This window comes from Mus pahari, chromosome 13 (assembly GCF_900095145.1).
Source record: "Mus pahari chromosome 13, PAHARI_EIJ_v1.1, whole genome shotgun sequence".
NCBI lineage: Eukaryota > Metazoa > Chordata > Mammalia > Rodentia > Muridae > Mus > Mus pahari.
This window is the reverse complement of record NC_034602.1, coordinates 18,114,561-18,128,593: the sequence shown is the minus strand read 5'-3', so window position 1 is coordinate 18,128,593 and position 14,033 is coordinate 18,114,561. Positions and strand designations below refer to the sequence as shown.

General features: G+C 44.2%; 1 protein-coding gene across 4 annotated transcripts in view; it reads left to right on the top strand.

Moving 5' to 3' along the window:
* Ikzf1 (IKAROS family zinc finger 1) overlaps window positions 1-10,569 on the top strand; it is an 89,207-nt gene extending 78,638 nt beyond the window's left edge. For 3 of the 4 annotated variants that reach the window (XM_021210476.1, XM_021210475.1, XM_021210474.1), the window contains one exon: window positions 6,551-10,569. In XM_021210476.1, coding sequence (XP_021066135.1) covers window positions 6,551-7,254 — 704 coding nt within the window. In that variant the 3' untranslated portion in view covers window positions 7,255-10,569. The remainder of the gene's footprint in view (window positions 1-6,550) is intronic. The other variant, XM_029545409.1, reaches the window with a different exon arrangement.
* Window positions 10,570-14,033: the final 3,464 nt, after the last annotated feature.

Below are 14,033 nucleotides of genomic sequence, written 5' to 3'. Positions count from 1 at the left end.
GAAGGAGTCGTGGAGTCTAGGCAGACAAGGAAAATTACTATGCTGGCGTTGGGATCTGGAGCAAGACTAGTGGGTATTTCCCCAGCTTTGCCCAAGGACCCGCTGGAAAGCAGTGAGTAAAGCTGCCCCATGATGCTCTGACTATAACAGTTCTGGTCGTGGAGGGCCAAACTGGGCAGTGTCGTCTCATTTGGAATCACAGAGAAAGCAGGGGTATGCTCCCAGTGGGAGCAGAAGCTGAGCCCATAAAGATGACATGGGTCAAAATTACCTGGACCTGGGAGATGGCAGGAGTATGGGGAGTAATTGAAAGAATGCTTTGGTGAAGGAGGAATGGAGGTCAGAGTAGGGCTGGTGAAGGAAACTGTGTCTTCCTTTGCTTGGTGTGCCATTTGCAGAAAAGATAAAGCCAAGTCTGGAAAACAAGAGTTCAGGGTTTGATGTCATTGCTTTTAAGAATGCCACTCTGGTCAGGCTAGCCCATGGAAGCCGTGAGACAAAGGATGTGCAAATAAAAAAAAGTTGGTGACGCACACACCTTTACACCAGGGCACCTACACTGAGGCAGAAAGACAGAGGTCAGGTTCTAGGAAAGAGGGGAAGAAAGACCACTAGAAAACAAAACAGAAACCACTTATTAGAAATATTGTTCGTAGACTTGTCTCTCTGTGTATGAGCTTTTGAACCAAAAAAAAAAAAAAAAAATGAAGGAGACTTCATATTCTGATCAAAGAAAGAGGCAATCTTGGTCAAGGAGCCAGCTGTTGGGTGGCTGGGGCTTTAGAAAGTAGGAGGTGCAGGGTCCTATCTTCTCCCTGAGGAGTGCACAGAGGACAAGAACCATGATGAACTATCTGGGAGACTGGCAGAGATGAAGCAGCAAATGTGTTCAAGGGTTGTGAAGAGTAACTGACCTCAGGAGGCAGGGTGTGACTTCCTCTTTCCGATTAGGAACCTGAAGGAGACTTCCAGCCAAACAGAGCATCTGAAACTTTGCCATGGCTCTCCTGGGTGAATGGGTACTGTCTTGATTCACACGCTCTGTGTGAAAGGGATCCACAAAACTGGTGAAGCAATGCTGAGAGGGGAAAGCAATCTCCAGGGGAGAGGTTAAACACAGGAGGAAGTGGCCTTGTGGGATCAGGAGGGCCAGGATAGCAGAAGTGAAGTGGGCAGGGAAGGGCTCCCAGCAGCTGTGCTCTGGTGGTGTTCCCCCAGAGGTGGTTGGCAGTTCACACACTAACCAGTGCCTCTCCCTGCTCTCATGTCTGCCTTCCTCTCAGTGCTACGTGACGACATTCCTGTCCACCCTTCCTACTGTGTCACAGTTTCTCCCTAAAGTTAAGAGAGTTGGACCTCAAAGGTGGCTCTCCACATTTAGGATGATATACTTTTGTGTACTTGAGATGATAGATAAATAGACAGTAAGAGTTTTGATAAAAGTATTTAATGTTTTTCAGAAAACCAAATGCAACATCCAGAAATTACCAGTATTAAATTAGAAGAACGCCATTGGAAATATCTTCCTGCCATATATATTTCAGAGACCAGGATTAATAATAGGTGGACTACAAATAGAGATGTGGAGTAAAGGCCTTTAAGTTCCTGAATGTGCCACCTCAGAAAGATTGCAACTGCTCTTCCTTGGGCCGGAGGCGTTGCTTTGCTTCCCCTCTTCCCATGTATTGATTGAAAATAAGTTCACAGTGGCCACAGCATATTCAACATGTCTTAAAATATAAAGGTTCCTCTTTAAAAAGGATGACTATCAGAAAAAATTATTCTAAAAAATACTTTAAAAACAATCATTTTTATTGCTTTTACTTTTATATTGTACATCTCTATTCACATTCTATGCAGAAATCATTATTCTTACATAATTTAGATATTCATCACTATATATTTTAACAGGTTACAGAATCAGACCCTGGTCTCTTAGGATCGTTTCCGTTTATTTTTGATCGATCCCTTCATTGAATAGACTTTACATTCAAGTACCCCTGTAGGCATTCCATCTCCATGTCTGCTTTGAGTCACCTCTCTACAGTAACCCCAGGAGTATGTAGCCTCCGGCCACTCTCTTCCTTCTCTGACACTGACAGATCTTTCTTTGTTGAATTATGTGGGTGCCAAGTCCAACCTGACTTTCTTTTCCTTAATGATATTACTTTTCTCCCAAAATGTGTAGTGTTCTTTCCTTGAGCCTAAGTCAGCCATCATCAGTAAGAAACTCTTTGGGGTTTTACAGTCTCGATGAGATGTAGCCTTTAAGACTGAGAGGTTCCTTTCTTCTTCCTTGTCTTTTGGAAACATTCCTTTACATCAATACCAATTGTTCTATCTAATGTGACCTCTATTCAAGAGTGCTGGTTTTCCATAGATTGGATAAACTGTCTCCTATGTCTGTTAGCATTTTGCCATTTTAATTTCTTTATTTTTTAAGTTTACTTACTGTTGTTATTTTATAATTTTCCTGATTTAACTGGCTTCCTAGCAATTTTTATTCTAGTGTTTGCTATTTTTAACTCATGTATTATGTATTGAATTGGATTTCATTTTAATTCCTGAGATCTAAAATCTCCCTTTATTCTGTTTTTTTAATATTACCTTTGAATAGCTTCAAAATCTAACTGCTTGCATATTCTAAATATTAAAATAGCTAAAACTTAAAAGAAAAATTTACCCCAAGTCATGAAGTAATTATGCTTCATTTCTCCTCTTCCTGGAATTAAGTTTCTTTTTCCCCTAGGATGGACTTTCTGGTTTGTCTTACTTCCCTTCTTGCCAAAAAATATTTTCCCTGTAACCATGGCATTTCTTTTCATCCTGTTCATTCTACTTGGTCTAATATGGCTTGACTGACATTTCAACATTCTTCCCATTGTATCTGAAAATTTTCCTATGAGAACTAAGAGTTTTTTTTGAATCCTGAAAGAATGCCAAGCATGGTGTTGGGAGAGTTCAGGTGAGGCCAAGTAGGTACAGCTTCTGTTTAAAATGTTCCCCTTTAAGAGCTCGCTCAGAGTTTTCAGATTTGGTTAAAGCTCTAAACCAGCAGGTGATACCTTCTGTCTCCACAAGGGACATCTTAGGGCCTCACTTCCCCTGAAGTACAACTCATCAAGGCCTTTGCGTCTGTGCAGGGGAGCCAGCCCACATGCTAAGGTCTCTGATGTCATATGCTGCCTGCACGTGGAATTTTCAGCTCCACAATCAAAATGAGGAGGGCAGAAATTCAGCCCATTGGAACTCTGACAGTGTGAGGGTTGGAAGGGAATGCTGAGAATGTTTTGTTTCTAGAAGTGACATTACCCAAAGCTTTGTCAAGTCTCAGGCAAGAACCTTCTGGATGGATGGATGGATGGATGGATGGATGGATGGATGGATGGATGGATGGATGGGTGGATGGATGGATGGATGGATGGGTGGATGGATGGATGGATGGGTGGATGGATGGATGGATGGGTGGATGGATGGATGATAGGAGGGAGACAGGGAGAGATGAGTAGATGGGCTAGATGATAGATGGGATAGATAGATAGATTAAGATAGATAGATAGATAGATAGATAGATAGATAGATAGATAGATAGATTAGACTAGATAGATAGATAGATAGATAGATAGATAGATAGATAGATAGATAGATAGATAGATAGATAGATAGATAGAATAATAGATTTCACTGGGGCACTGGGGACTTTTGTAGCTTTTAATTTTTCACATATGGGTAGAGAAATTCTACAGGTAGATTTGTCACACCATACTCATCTAGAATGTATATTGCTTTCTTTGCAACACCCACTTCTTGAAACAGCAGGCTTCAATGGTTGCTTAGAAAACCACAGAACCACAACTCTGGGGAGAAACAGGAAAATACCACCTTTGGTGAGAGAACACAGACTTTTACAGCTAACAGAACTGGGCACCAGGCCACGCCCTCCTCCACTGCTAGGGTTTGGTAGTAACTGAGATGCAAGTACAAGAATGAGTTCCTCATGTCCACGTAATGAGATGGGTTATCACCAAAAAAACAAAAAACAAAAAAAAAAAAAAAAAAAACAAATGAACAACAAAAAAAACACAAAACAAAACCTTCCCCCTTGAGTGAAGAGAGAAATCCCTTCTTGTTTTCTACCATCCACTACACGTGGCTTTTGCTCTGTCCAATTTCTGAGAGTGTGTAACTGGACATTAACAAGTTTTGTTCCCATAGCCTGAGGATCATTGTATGTCATTACCAGAGTATGTGTTGGTTCTGGCATGAGTAGATGAAAGCAAATGAAATCAAGCCATTGTGTGGTGTACAACCAGGAAGATGAAGAAAACGCAATGCAAAGGAAGATACTGAATCAGGAGAAATATATTCCAGGGCTACTATTAATAGTCACTGATTATTTTTTTCAAGGACTATGGTTAGATTTATGAATTGTGGAGTACTTTTCCTACTGTAGATAAAGAGTTTGGGGGAAGTGCTGACCTCAGTGCTGGCATGAAAGACACTGGGTCATCTTCTACCATCAGCTGCCTTCAGGTACCACCTGACTGAGCAGCCTGTCACCCTGGTAGTTCAGTCTGTTGTCTCAATGTGGCTGGGTAGTTCACTTTCTTCAGACCCTTCACCAGTGCTCCTTTTTATTTGAATAAAATCAGTCTAGTCTAAGATTCCAGTATATGATCCCAGCTGTACTTGGACATTCCCTATGCCTCCAAGAGCTCTGTCCCCTGGACCTTCACATTGTCACCAAAGCTCCAGGCTCTCTGTCCCCTCAGGATATTCACTGCTTCTGTTTCCAACAGTAAGATACAAAAAGCCCCAGCTGGCTCTTATGAGGTGAGAAACCTATACAACACTCTAGTAGCAAGCCTTCCTGAGCTCGTGGGATTTCATAGATAGGGATGGAGTCTGCTGTCACCATTTAGTGTGTATCTATCTCCCCTGCTAGCTGTGTGTATCCAGGGATGCATATCCATTCTCACTGGCTTTCCTTTTAGTCCCACTGTTGAGCCAGACATATTGAAGAGAGGAAAAGGGCATTGTGGGAGGTGAGGTATAAAAGTGCATCTGATTCGGTAGGCTGCCAATGCCTTCTTATCACTGAGTGGCTACTCAGTGACTACCCCTGCCAACAGGAATATAAACTAGCAATTTACTGAATGAATTTCTTGTCTGGGTCATGATTTTATGTTGTACTTCACACCAATGTATTTATAAAATAAATCTTTAAGGAAATTCTTTTTTTTTTTTTTCGTTATAAAACATTTTACTCCAAAACTATATCTGAAGCCAAATCTAGTCTCATCTTCTTCCATTGCCAGGGAAGATTTGTGTTAGCCAGACTTTCCATTATGATAGGGAAATATCTGAGATGTCCAACTTGTAAAAAAGAAGAGATTTGACTTAAGCCTTGGGGGATCCTTCTTCATGATTGATTAGCCCTATTGTGCTGACTCTGTAGCAAGACAGCACAACAAGGTTGTAGAGTAGAAATGTTGTCTTGTGGCTGTGAAGCAAAAGGGAAATATATGGGGGTCAGAGTTCCAGGACCCCCTTTAAGGATAAAGTCCCCCAAGTCTAAAATCTTCCCATTAGGCCATTCTTCCCTAAGAGCCCAGAACCTCCCGGCATGTCCCTGGGGAGACAGTAAGCTTCTGGGACATTGTGATATGACATTGCTATCTACAAATGGGCTCAGCCACAATCATAGCTATCCTGGGATACACCTGGCTTACTAGCCACAGGTTGGACAATACCTAAAAACATGGGCCTTTGGGGACATCGAAGGTCCAGACAGTAGCAGAGTTCATGCAGTCCTACAAGCTAACCATACGAGACCATAAGTTTCTTGAGTCCCAGGTCTGGTCACTACTGAATTCTTAGTTCTGCTCATCTTTAGTATTAGATGAGTTTGTATACAGTAAGTGAACGGTGCCCACCTCCAAGCCTACTCAAATAGATCATCTCTGTTTCCTGCTTCCTGGGTCTGCTGAGCTAATTCACCACTGCTGACTACGAAGAAAGGGTACATACAATTATGTTTAAGTATTCCTTCAACGTCATTGTGCATTGGAACCCATCCACTTTTGAAATATTTAAAGGAAATATATAATATGTAATCATGTTTTGAGTACATTTTTAGATTATTAAAATGATAAATGTAATATAGTATCTTAAATTTATTAAATATCATTAATTCATGGCTGTGTATTTTTATTAAATAATTTTAGGATAAATTAAACAGTATACATTTAGAATACTCTTTTTAAATATTTAAATTAAATATAATTGTATTGCCTTTATCATACTTAAATGAAAGATGGGATTTACCCCTGTGAAATATGCCCTCTTTAAGCTGACATGGATAATCTTTGGTTTCTTATTCATCAATGGGTAAATAGGACTTCCTGAAGAACCTACCACAGTAAGTCCCTGGGCAAGATGGCTCCTTATCCCTCCTGAGCCCTGGCAGATGTGTCTTGTGTGCTGTGACACTAGAACACCATGCAACCCCTGGGTGTAGATTTCACTTATGACCGTCTACTTCCCGCAGGAGACAAGTGCCTGTCAGACATGCCCTATGACAGTGCCAACTATGAGAAGGAGGATATGATGACATCCCACGTGATGGACCAGGCCATCAACAATGCCATCAACTACCTGGGGGCTGAGTCCCTGCGCCCATTGGTGCAGACACCCCCTGGTAGCTCCGAGGTGGTGCCAGTCATCAGCTCCATGTACCAGCTGCACAAGCCCCCCTCAGATGGCCCCCCACGGTCCAACCATTCAGCACAGGACAACGCTGTGGAGAACTTGCTGCTGCTGTCCAAGGCCAAGTCTGTGTCATCCGAGCGGGAGGCCTCCCCGAGCAACAGCTGCCAAGACTCCACAGATACAGAGAGCAACGCAGAGGAACAGCGCAGCGGCCTCATCTACCTAACCAACCACATCAACCCGCACGCACGCAACGGGCTGGCTCTCAAGGAGGAGCAGCGCGCCTACGAGGTGCTGAGGGCGGCCTCGGAGAACTCGCAGGACGCCTTCCGTGTGGTCAGCACGAGTGGCGAGCAGCTGAAGGTCTACAAGTGCGAACACTGCCGCGTGCTCTTCCTGGATCACGTCATGTATACCATCCACATGGGCTGCCATGGCTTCCGGGATCCCTTTGAGTGTAACATGTGTGGTTATCAGAGCCGGGACAGGTACGAGTTCTCATCCCATATCACGCGGGGGGAGCATCGCTACCACCTGAGCTAAACCCAGCCAGGCCCCACTGAAGCACACAGATAGCTGGGTACGCCTCCTTCCCCGCGGCTGGGCCCACAGCGGACAATGTTGGGAGTGGATGTGCAGGCGGCACTTGTTCTTTTATGTTGGTTGTTTGGCATTTGATTTGCGTTGAAGTTTTTAATGTTAGCGACAGGATTGCATTGCATCAGGAACATTCACAACATCCATCCTTCCAGCCAGTTTTGTTCACTGATAGCTGAGATTTCCCTGATATGTGGCTCCCTAACACTCTCCCCACCCACCCCGCCCCCAAAACAGAGCCTGAATCTTCAAGAAGTGAATGAAACAATTATCCAAGTAGGAGCAAGGTGGATCTTGCCCTAAGCAGAGTTTATTGCCACAAAGATTCTCCAAATCCTCCAAAACAGCACAGCCACTGGGCTTGAGCCATCTCAGGGAGCTCTGCAGGTGAGCCAGAGGACCTGATATAAGGCAGCTCGGGAGGGACAGGGACATCAGCCTGTGCAGAGACCAAGGCCAAAGGCTGAACTTTGAAAGACTGTTAAGTCAAATATTGTATGGCAATATGGTGTCTGGACAAGGTGTGCAAGGTGCTGAAGGGAAGGGGTGGGAGACCCTTGCAGACTCTTCCTTTGCCTGACCCACCCGGCCTCCAAGGGGTGTGTTACCCAGTAAGATGAGCTCAGTGCTCTTGTGATCATTTGTCTCTTATCATTTCCATGCCATTAATGGCCCTGAAGCTCATCACGGCATTTTAGAACCCAATCCTGAAATTACAATCTTATTTTAAACTTCTGATACTGTAAAACTTCTTGGAAGCCAACGCTTTCTTCCAAGCCCCACCCTCTGTTATCCTGGTTCCTGTACTTCCCTGGGCTGATGGTACCAGGACCTGTTATTCCACGAAAGCACAAAACATCCTTCACTTCGTCCTTCACTTCACTCCGCTCGGCTGTCTTGATAAATGTTTTTCCCTATTCTCGATGTATGTTATTTTGTCTAAAAAACCTATAAAACCATTATTAAGAATGACCATTTTTAGATGGAAGAAATGAGCCCAGCATCTCAGTGGCTAAAACACAAAATACCCGTGCTTTTAAACAAAATTGTTAAATATTCTGAAGCTCTCTAGTATAAACACCAAGTAGCATGTGTTTTCGCATAAATAAGACAGGGGCCGTGCAACCTTTATCAAGTAGAGGTATTGGAATGTTGTAATGTTTGGAGACACAGTGTGGCAGGTGCAGGTTCCCAGAGAGGAATGCCCACCATATCACAGGAAGGTAGAGGTGAGATCTGCTATAGCCAGACCAAGACAGGGATGCCATGCTGAAGCCAAGTTGGTTAGCTGGAGATTCTCAACAGGAAGGCCTCTCTTAAGAGTCAGTATTAGGGTTGTTACCATCTACCACCTCAACAAAACAAAAAGCTTACAATTGTAAATGTTTACAGTCCTGTCTTCACAGAAACTTTCTGAGGTGATTCCAAAGAACTGGAGGGGAGATGGTCTATAACAGCTCTTGAGCTAAATGGGGTTCTTAGTCTCAGCTCTCCTGACATATAGGGCTTGATCATTACTGGTAGGGATTGTTCTGTGAATTGCTTAGTACTACCCCAGGCCACTCTCCAGCAGATGTCAGGAGCATTCTAGCTGATACCCAAACTGTCTTCCCGGGTGTTCATGGGAGCAAACCACTGATCTAAACTCTAAATTCTGAAGTATGCAAGTTTTCTAAAAATAAAAAGCACTTGAAGCCTTTCCCAGTAGGCAGCCTCAAGCTGTACTTGTGTCTTTGGAATGCTGATGAATTCTATAGATCAGCATTGCAAATACTCTTCAAATACTTTCTGAGTTCAAGTGCAGGCACAGAGTTCACAGGTGTGAACTCTGTTCAAAAAGTTCAAAAGTGTGTGTTTCTTTGTTTCTAAAACAGTGTAGCATCTTTTTAGTTTGTCTTTTAAAACACTGTAGCATTTTGAAAGTGAAAGTAAAATTACAGAGTCAAGGATTTACACTGAGTAGAGGAGAATTTGAGGAACTATAGCTGTGAAAAGAGTTTGTTCAATATGCAGGTCAAAAGGCACACTAGCCTTACCCAAATTCATACATTTCAGGTGTCAACCTTCCAAGCCTACAGTTAGCAGACAGCTTTTGCTCATTCATCCTTAGCCATGAGAGCCAGTAAGTATGGTCCAAGGAAGATGGCTCCAAACCCTATCCCCCGCCTCCCCGCCACTGGTATTTGGAGGTTCAAGCAGAATTGTAAATAGTGGCTTCAGGAGCTCTTTTTTAGAATGCTTTGTCCCTTCTTCTCACTGCCTTTTTTAGCCAATATAAATGTCTATTTGCACACCTTTTGTTGTGGTTTTTATATTGTAACAGCATTTTTTTTTGAAACTATTGTATTTAAGATAAGGTTTCATATTATGTCCACAAGTAATTAAATTATGTTTGAAGGTGGCTATATGCTGTATCAAAAGTTGATGATGTTTTTCTTGAGCTGGTAAAGTAGGGTTTTGCATGACCTCACGTTTTGTTCTGTGGTTTGTTCTGTTGTATGGTGTGTGTCTTGAGTATTGCTGTGTGACGGAGCGTGCCAAGATCCCATGGCCCTCAAGTTGTGTTTTAAGTAAGCTATCAGAGGCAAGAGGGTTCCTGTGACCTGTTGGCGACAGCTGGCGATCACCATTTCTCATCCCTTCTTCTCCCTGTTACCCCAGCTTCCTGTCCCAGGTCCCTTCTGTGATTCTTAGTGTGCATGTGTGTCTGTCCTGATGAGAGTCAGGAGCATCGCTATGTTATCATTGCATTATCACCAAGGGCGCACACGGCCTAGCACCAGTTGCTTCAGACACCAGCACGCTGTTTCCAATTTAGATACAACCACATAATAAAATGTTAGTCTTCAACGGGAAGCAGAGGTGCTTGTTATAAAGATGGGGGCTTATGCTTGTGTCACATTTTGTGTTCTTTTCTTCTTTTGTTTGGTTTTGACTGAACTGTAACCCTTGTAACATCATCTTGCCCAAAAAAAAATTGAACTGGATTTATGTAGACATGTCAGGACGTACTATCTGTTTCCCCATCAGTTATAGCAAAAAGAGTGGACAAACTCTAAACTCCAGATCTCCCACAATGAACATCCATGTTCTTTCTATGGTTTTTCTTTCTTTATGGTGAGCCACAATTAGACTTGAGATGTACAGCCATCCAAAACCAGGAAGCTCATGTGCATCTGGTGCTATGGCACTCACTGTGAATAAGTGTGACCAGATATTAATATGCAATATTGTTTCTAGTCCTTTCTAATACACTTTTTCATGATGTTGTGTGTGGTTAAATCTTCCTGTATCACTACCACTTCAGATCGTCACCTCCTTGCTGACAGGTAAATGGAAGTGTGAGTGAGACAATGAAACCATCTCTGCAGCCCTGACTCTAGCATGATGCTAACTCATTTCTGTTTAGCTGGGAACAAGAGGTTTCCACTGGGAGCATAGAGTAGCTTTTGTACACATTTTGCCTTAGATCACTACAGACAACCATTACAGAACAAATAAATTCTACAAAGACTCTGACTGCCCCACCCAGTGAAGTCCAAACACAAGCTTAAAACAAGCCCCAGTCATTGCGGGAGTCGGCTGTAGCCTCTCTGAAACCAGGAGGTGAGGGGGGAGCACAGGCCTTGACACAAGAAGTGTGAGCGGATACACAGGAAGAGGCACAGCCAGTTAGCTCGGCTGGCCAGCTAGGGAGTCACGGGTAAGCCTCTGGACCTCAGCCACATGGTGACGTGGTAGCAGAAGAGGAGCATCCAAGACAGAATGGCGAACAGAGTGACGGCTTTCGTGTCCTGCCTTTTATTCCTTTCCATTTTAAATAAGCACAAGAGTTATTCTCAGGATGATTTTCTGACACCCTGGAGCAAGGCTTTCTCATTCATTGATCTGCTTCACTCTGGAAGAGATTGCCAGAAAACTGATGCAGACTTCACTTCTAAGGAGTATGTCAATGTAAACACTGGGCTCTGTTTTCCATGTGAGCCTGGAGTGAGCACTGAGGGATAGGCCCCTGACCCTATTTCCAGTGTTTCTCGGTCATATTTTGATCAGCAGAATTCAGATTTCTACCAGCAGAAAATGATGTGGAAGTTCTGTGACTCCTTAGTTAAACCTCCTTGTCTTCCTTCTTTGAACCCATTCCAATTCTCAAGAAACAAAGCTTTGGGCACTAGGAATATGGCTCAGCTGGTAGAGTGCTCATCTCAAATGCCCAATGCCCTGGGGTTCAATCCCCACACACTGGGTGTGGTGTCAGGACTTGTAATCCCAGTATTCTGAGGAAGAGGCAGAAGCTGAAGGTCTTTAGCTCCACAGGGAGCTCAAGGGAAGCCTTGGATACCTGACACCCTGTTTCATAAAAAGAAAGAAACAAAACTTTGGCTGTTTCTGAAAGTTGCCTTTTGTCATGGCTTCAACTAAGACTCAGAGCTAGGAGCAAAAGAGGTAGAAAATTGAGCAATTAGTGAAAGGCTCAGAGGAAGTTCTCAGATGACCAAAGTGGGAACTCCGTGTTCCTCCATCATTCTGGAAACTTCTGGCTCTTTCTCTGCACCAGTACCCAAAGCAGCAACCAACTGGCACAGCGCCCATGCAGAGGTGAGGTCAAATGTTGTTGTTGCCACAGCATCCGCCACTTGTGTCTTTTCCCAGGCTACTCCCTCCACCCATCACATATACCACCTCTCGGGAAACCCAAAGGGATTCCCATGGCCCCTAGAATTACACTGCATTTAGCAGCCCCAAACCCTTTGGCTTCTCTATTCCACTATTAACCTCCACCCTGAGGAAACCCACTCTAGGATTAGCACACAAAAGGCCCAGCCTCCAGTTCATCAACTACAGCCCTGCCGGGTATCAGGAATGTGCCCTAGAACTGGTATCTCAGAAGCTTCTCAAACTCTACCCTATCTTACCCCATTGTTCAGTTGCAGCTCCCGGAGGTCATTTACTGAATATCCTGGAGTGGAAAGTATTCATGGGACAACCCCCATCCCCAGCCATGAGGTGTGTGTGTGGCCAACCCTCCAGTACATGAAGCAAACCATCAGTCAATGCTAGTTCACTAGATCCATGACTCTCCCCTGAGCCTGGGCTCACAGTTGTCTGCATAGAGGAACAGTGTGCTCCCACAAATGGTCTGAAACAGCATAGATGTAGACAAAGGTGAGAAGTTGAGATGTTCATTTTGCCACTCTCAAAAGATGTTCATTTTGCCAGCTTCCATGTGTAACCACCCAGCAAAAAGCAACCACATTGAAAGATGTACATAGCCTAACCCTCAATACCTCAGCATTTCCACTAGTGGGTAGCTTTCACATCCAACCTGGCTCGTGTACTCTACAAAGACAGAAGGCCACATGCCAAACATAGTGGGTTTCCCTAGCAACTCCATCATAGATGATGTGATTTTTCTGTGACTGTCTTTGCAGGCCTCCTGCCTCCTGAGTCCCGTTACTGTGGTCCAACCATTTTGAGGTTGATTTGTGAAAATGGGGACCTGATCCCACATTACTGTCCCTACACACAGATCATCAGTGGTTTCACTGAAGTTTCAAAGCAGAGTATCATTTCCTCAGCTGGGAACATGGGCGGTCGAGGTTGCTTTGCCTTAAGGAGGTGTCCCTCTGGGAGTGCTCCTAAAAGTGTGGTCTGGGGCTTAAGAACAGAATTCTGGAGACCACCAAGTCCGTGTTTGAATGTCTGCACTGCAGACTAAAGGTGTGCGACGGTGGGCAGGTGACTTGACCTTTCCAAGACCTCTTTCCTCATCACTGATGGCTGGAGAGCTCCAGGCTAAAGCTAGTAACATCTGACAAAAGCAGGGTCATACCCCATTGGACACGTGAAAGACAACCTGTGAGGCCAAGCCTCACAAAAAAGATGGTGCCGCGCAGAGGTAGATATAGCTGCAGGCCCTGGCCCAGGCCCCTTCTCCGCCTGGCTTCTGCTCCATTCTGGAATGTTCCTTTCCAGGAAAAGTGGATATAATATGATCCTCTTGAGCTACAGTGTCACTCTCAGAAAGGGAGGAAAATACCTAGACCTATAAACCTGCCTTCAAAGCAGCCCTCAGTCTGATCACCACCATATTGATCCACAGGTTGTGTGTCGTATCAGTTTCTCACAGAGAGTCACTGTCCCCAAGACTAGCCCCAGAGCAACGAGGCAAGTGGCACAGGGCCAGGATCCAGAGCCAAATAGGAAAAAATGACATGGGGAGAGCCAGCCACAGGGAGCCAGATCTTGTTTAAATATGACAACGGTGGACATCTCTAGAGCCCAGTGCATGGTAGTTGGACGTGGGCAGCATTGTCCACCCAAGACGTAATGGAAGCTGTGAGCTGTACTGCAGCTGCTCTGGAGAGCAGAAAACACAGCTCTGGGAGAGGGGAGAGGAACAGGAAGAGCTGGCAAAGGAAATGAAAATATTTGTACATGAAGGAAGGAAAGCCAGTTGAGCAGGCATCCCCAATTTTCATCTTCAAAATAAGAGACCAATTACAAGTCCAAAAACAGGCCGAATAAGGACGGCAACTGAGGAAGGCCTCTGAGCCCGATATATAGGTTGCTCCAAATGACCCTGAAGGTCAATCCTGAGTAGGAAGAAGTCATACAGCAGAAGTAGGCTCTGACCCCAGGCCTAGCTAACAGAGAAGACACAGGCTTCAGCAACACAGTGCCAAAGTTCAGCTGGTCTCAGTTTCTTGGCCAGATTTTACAAA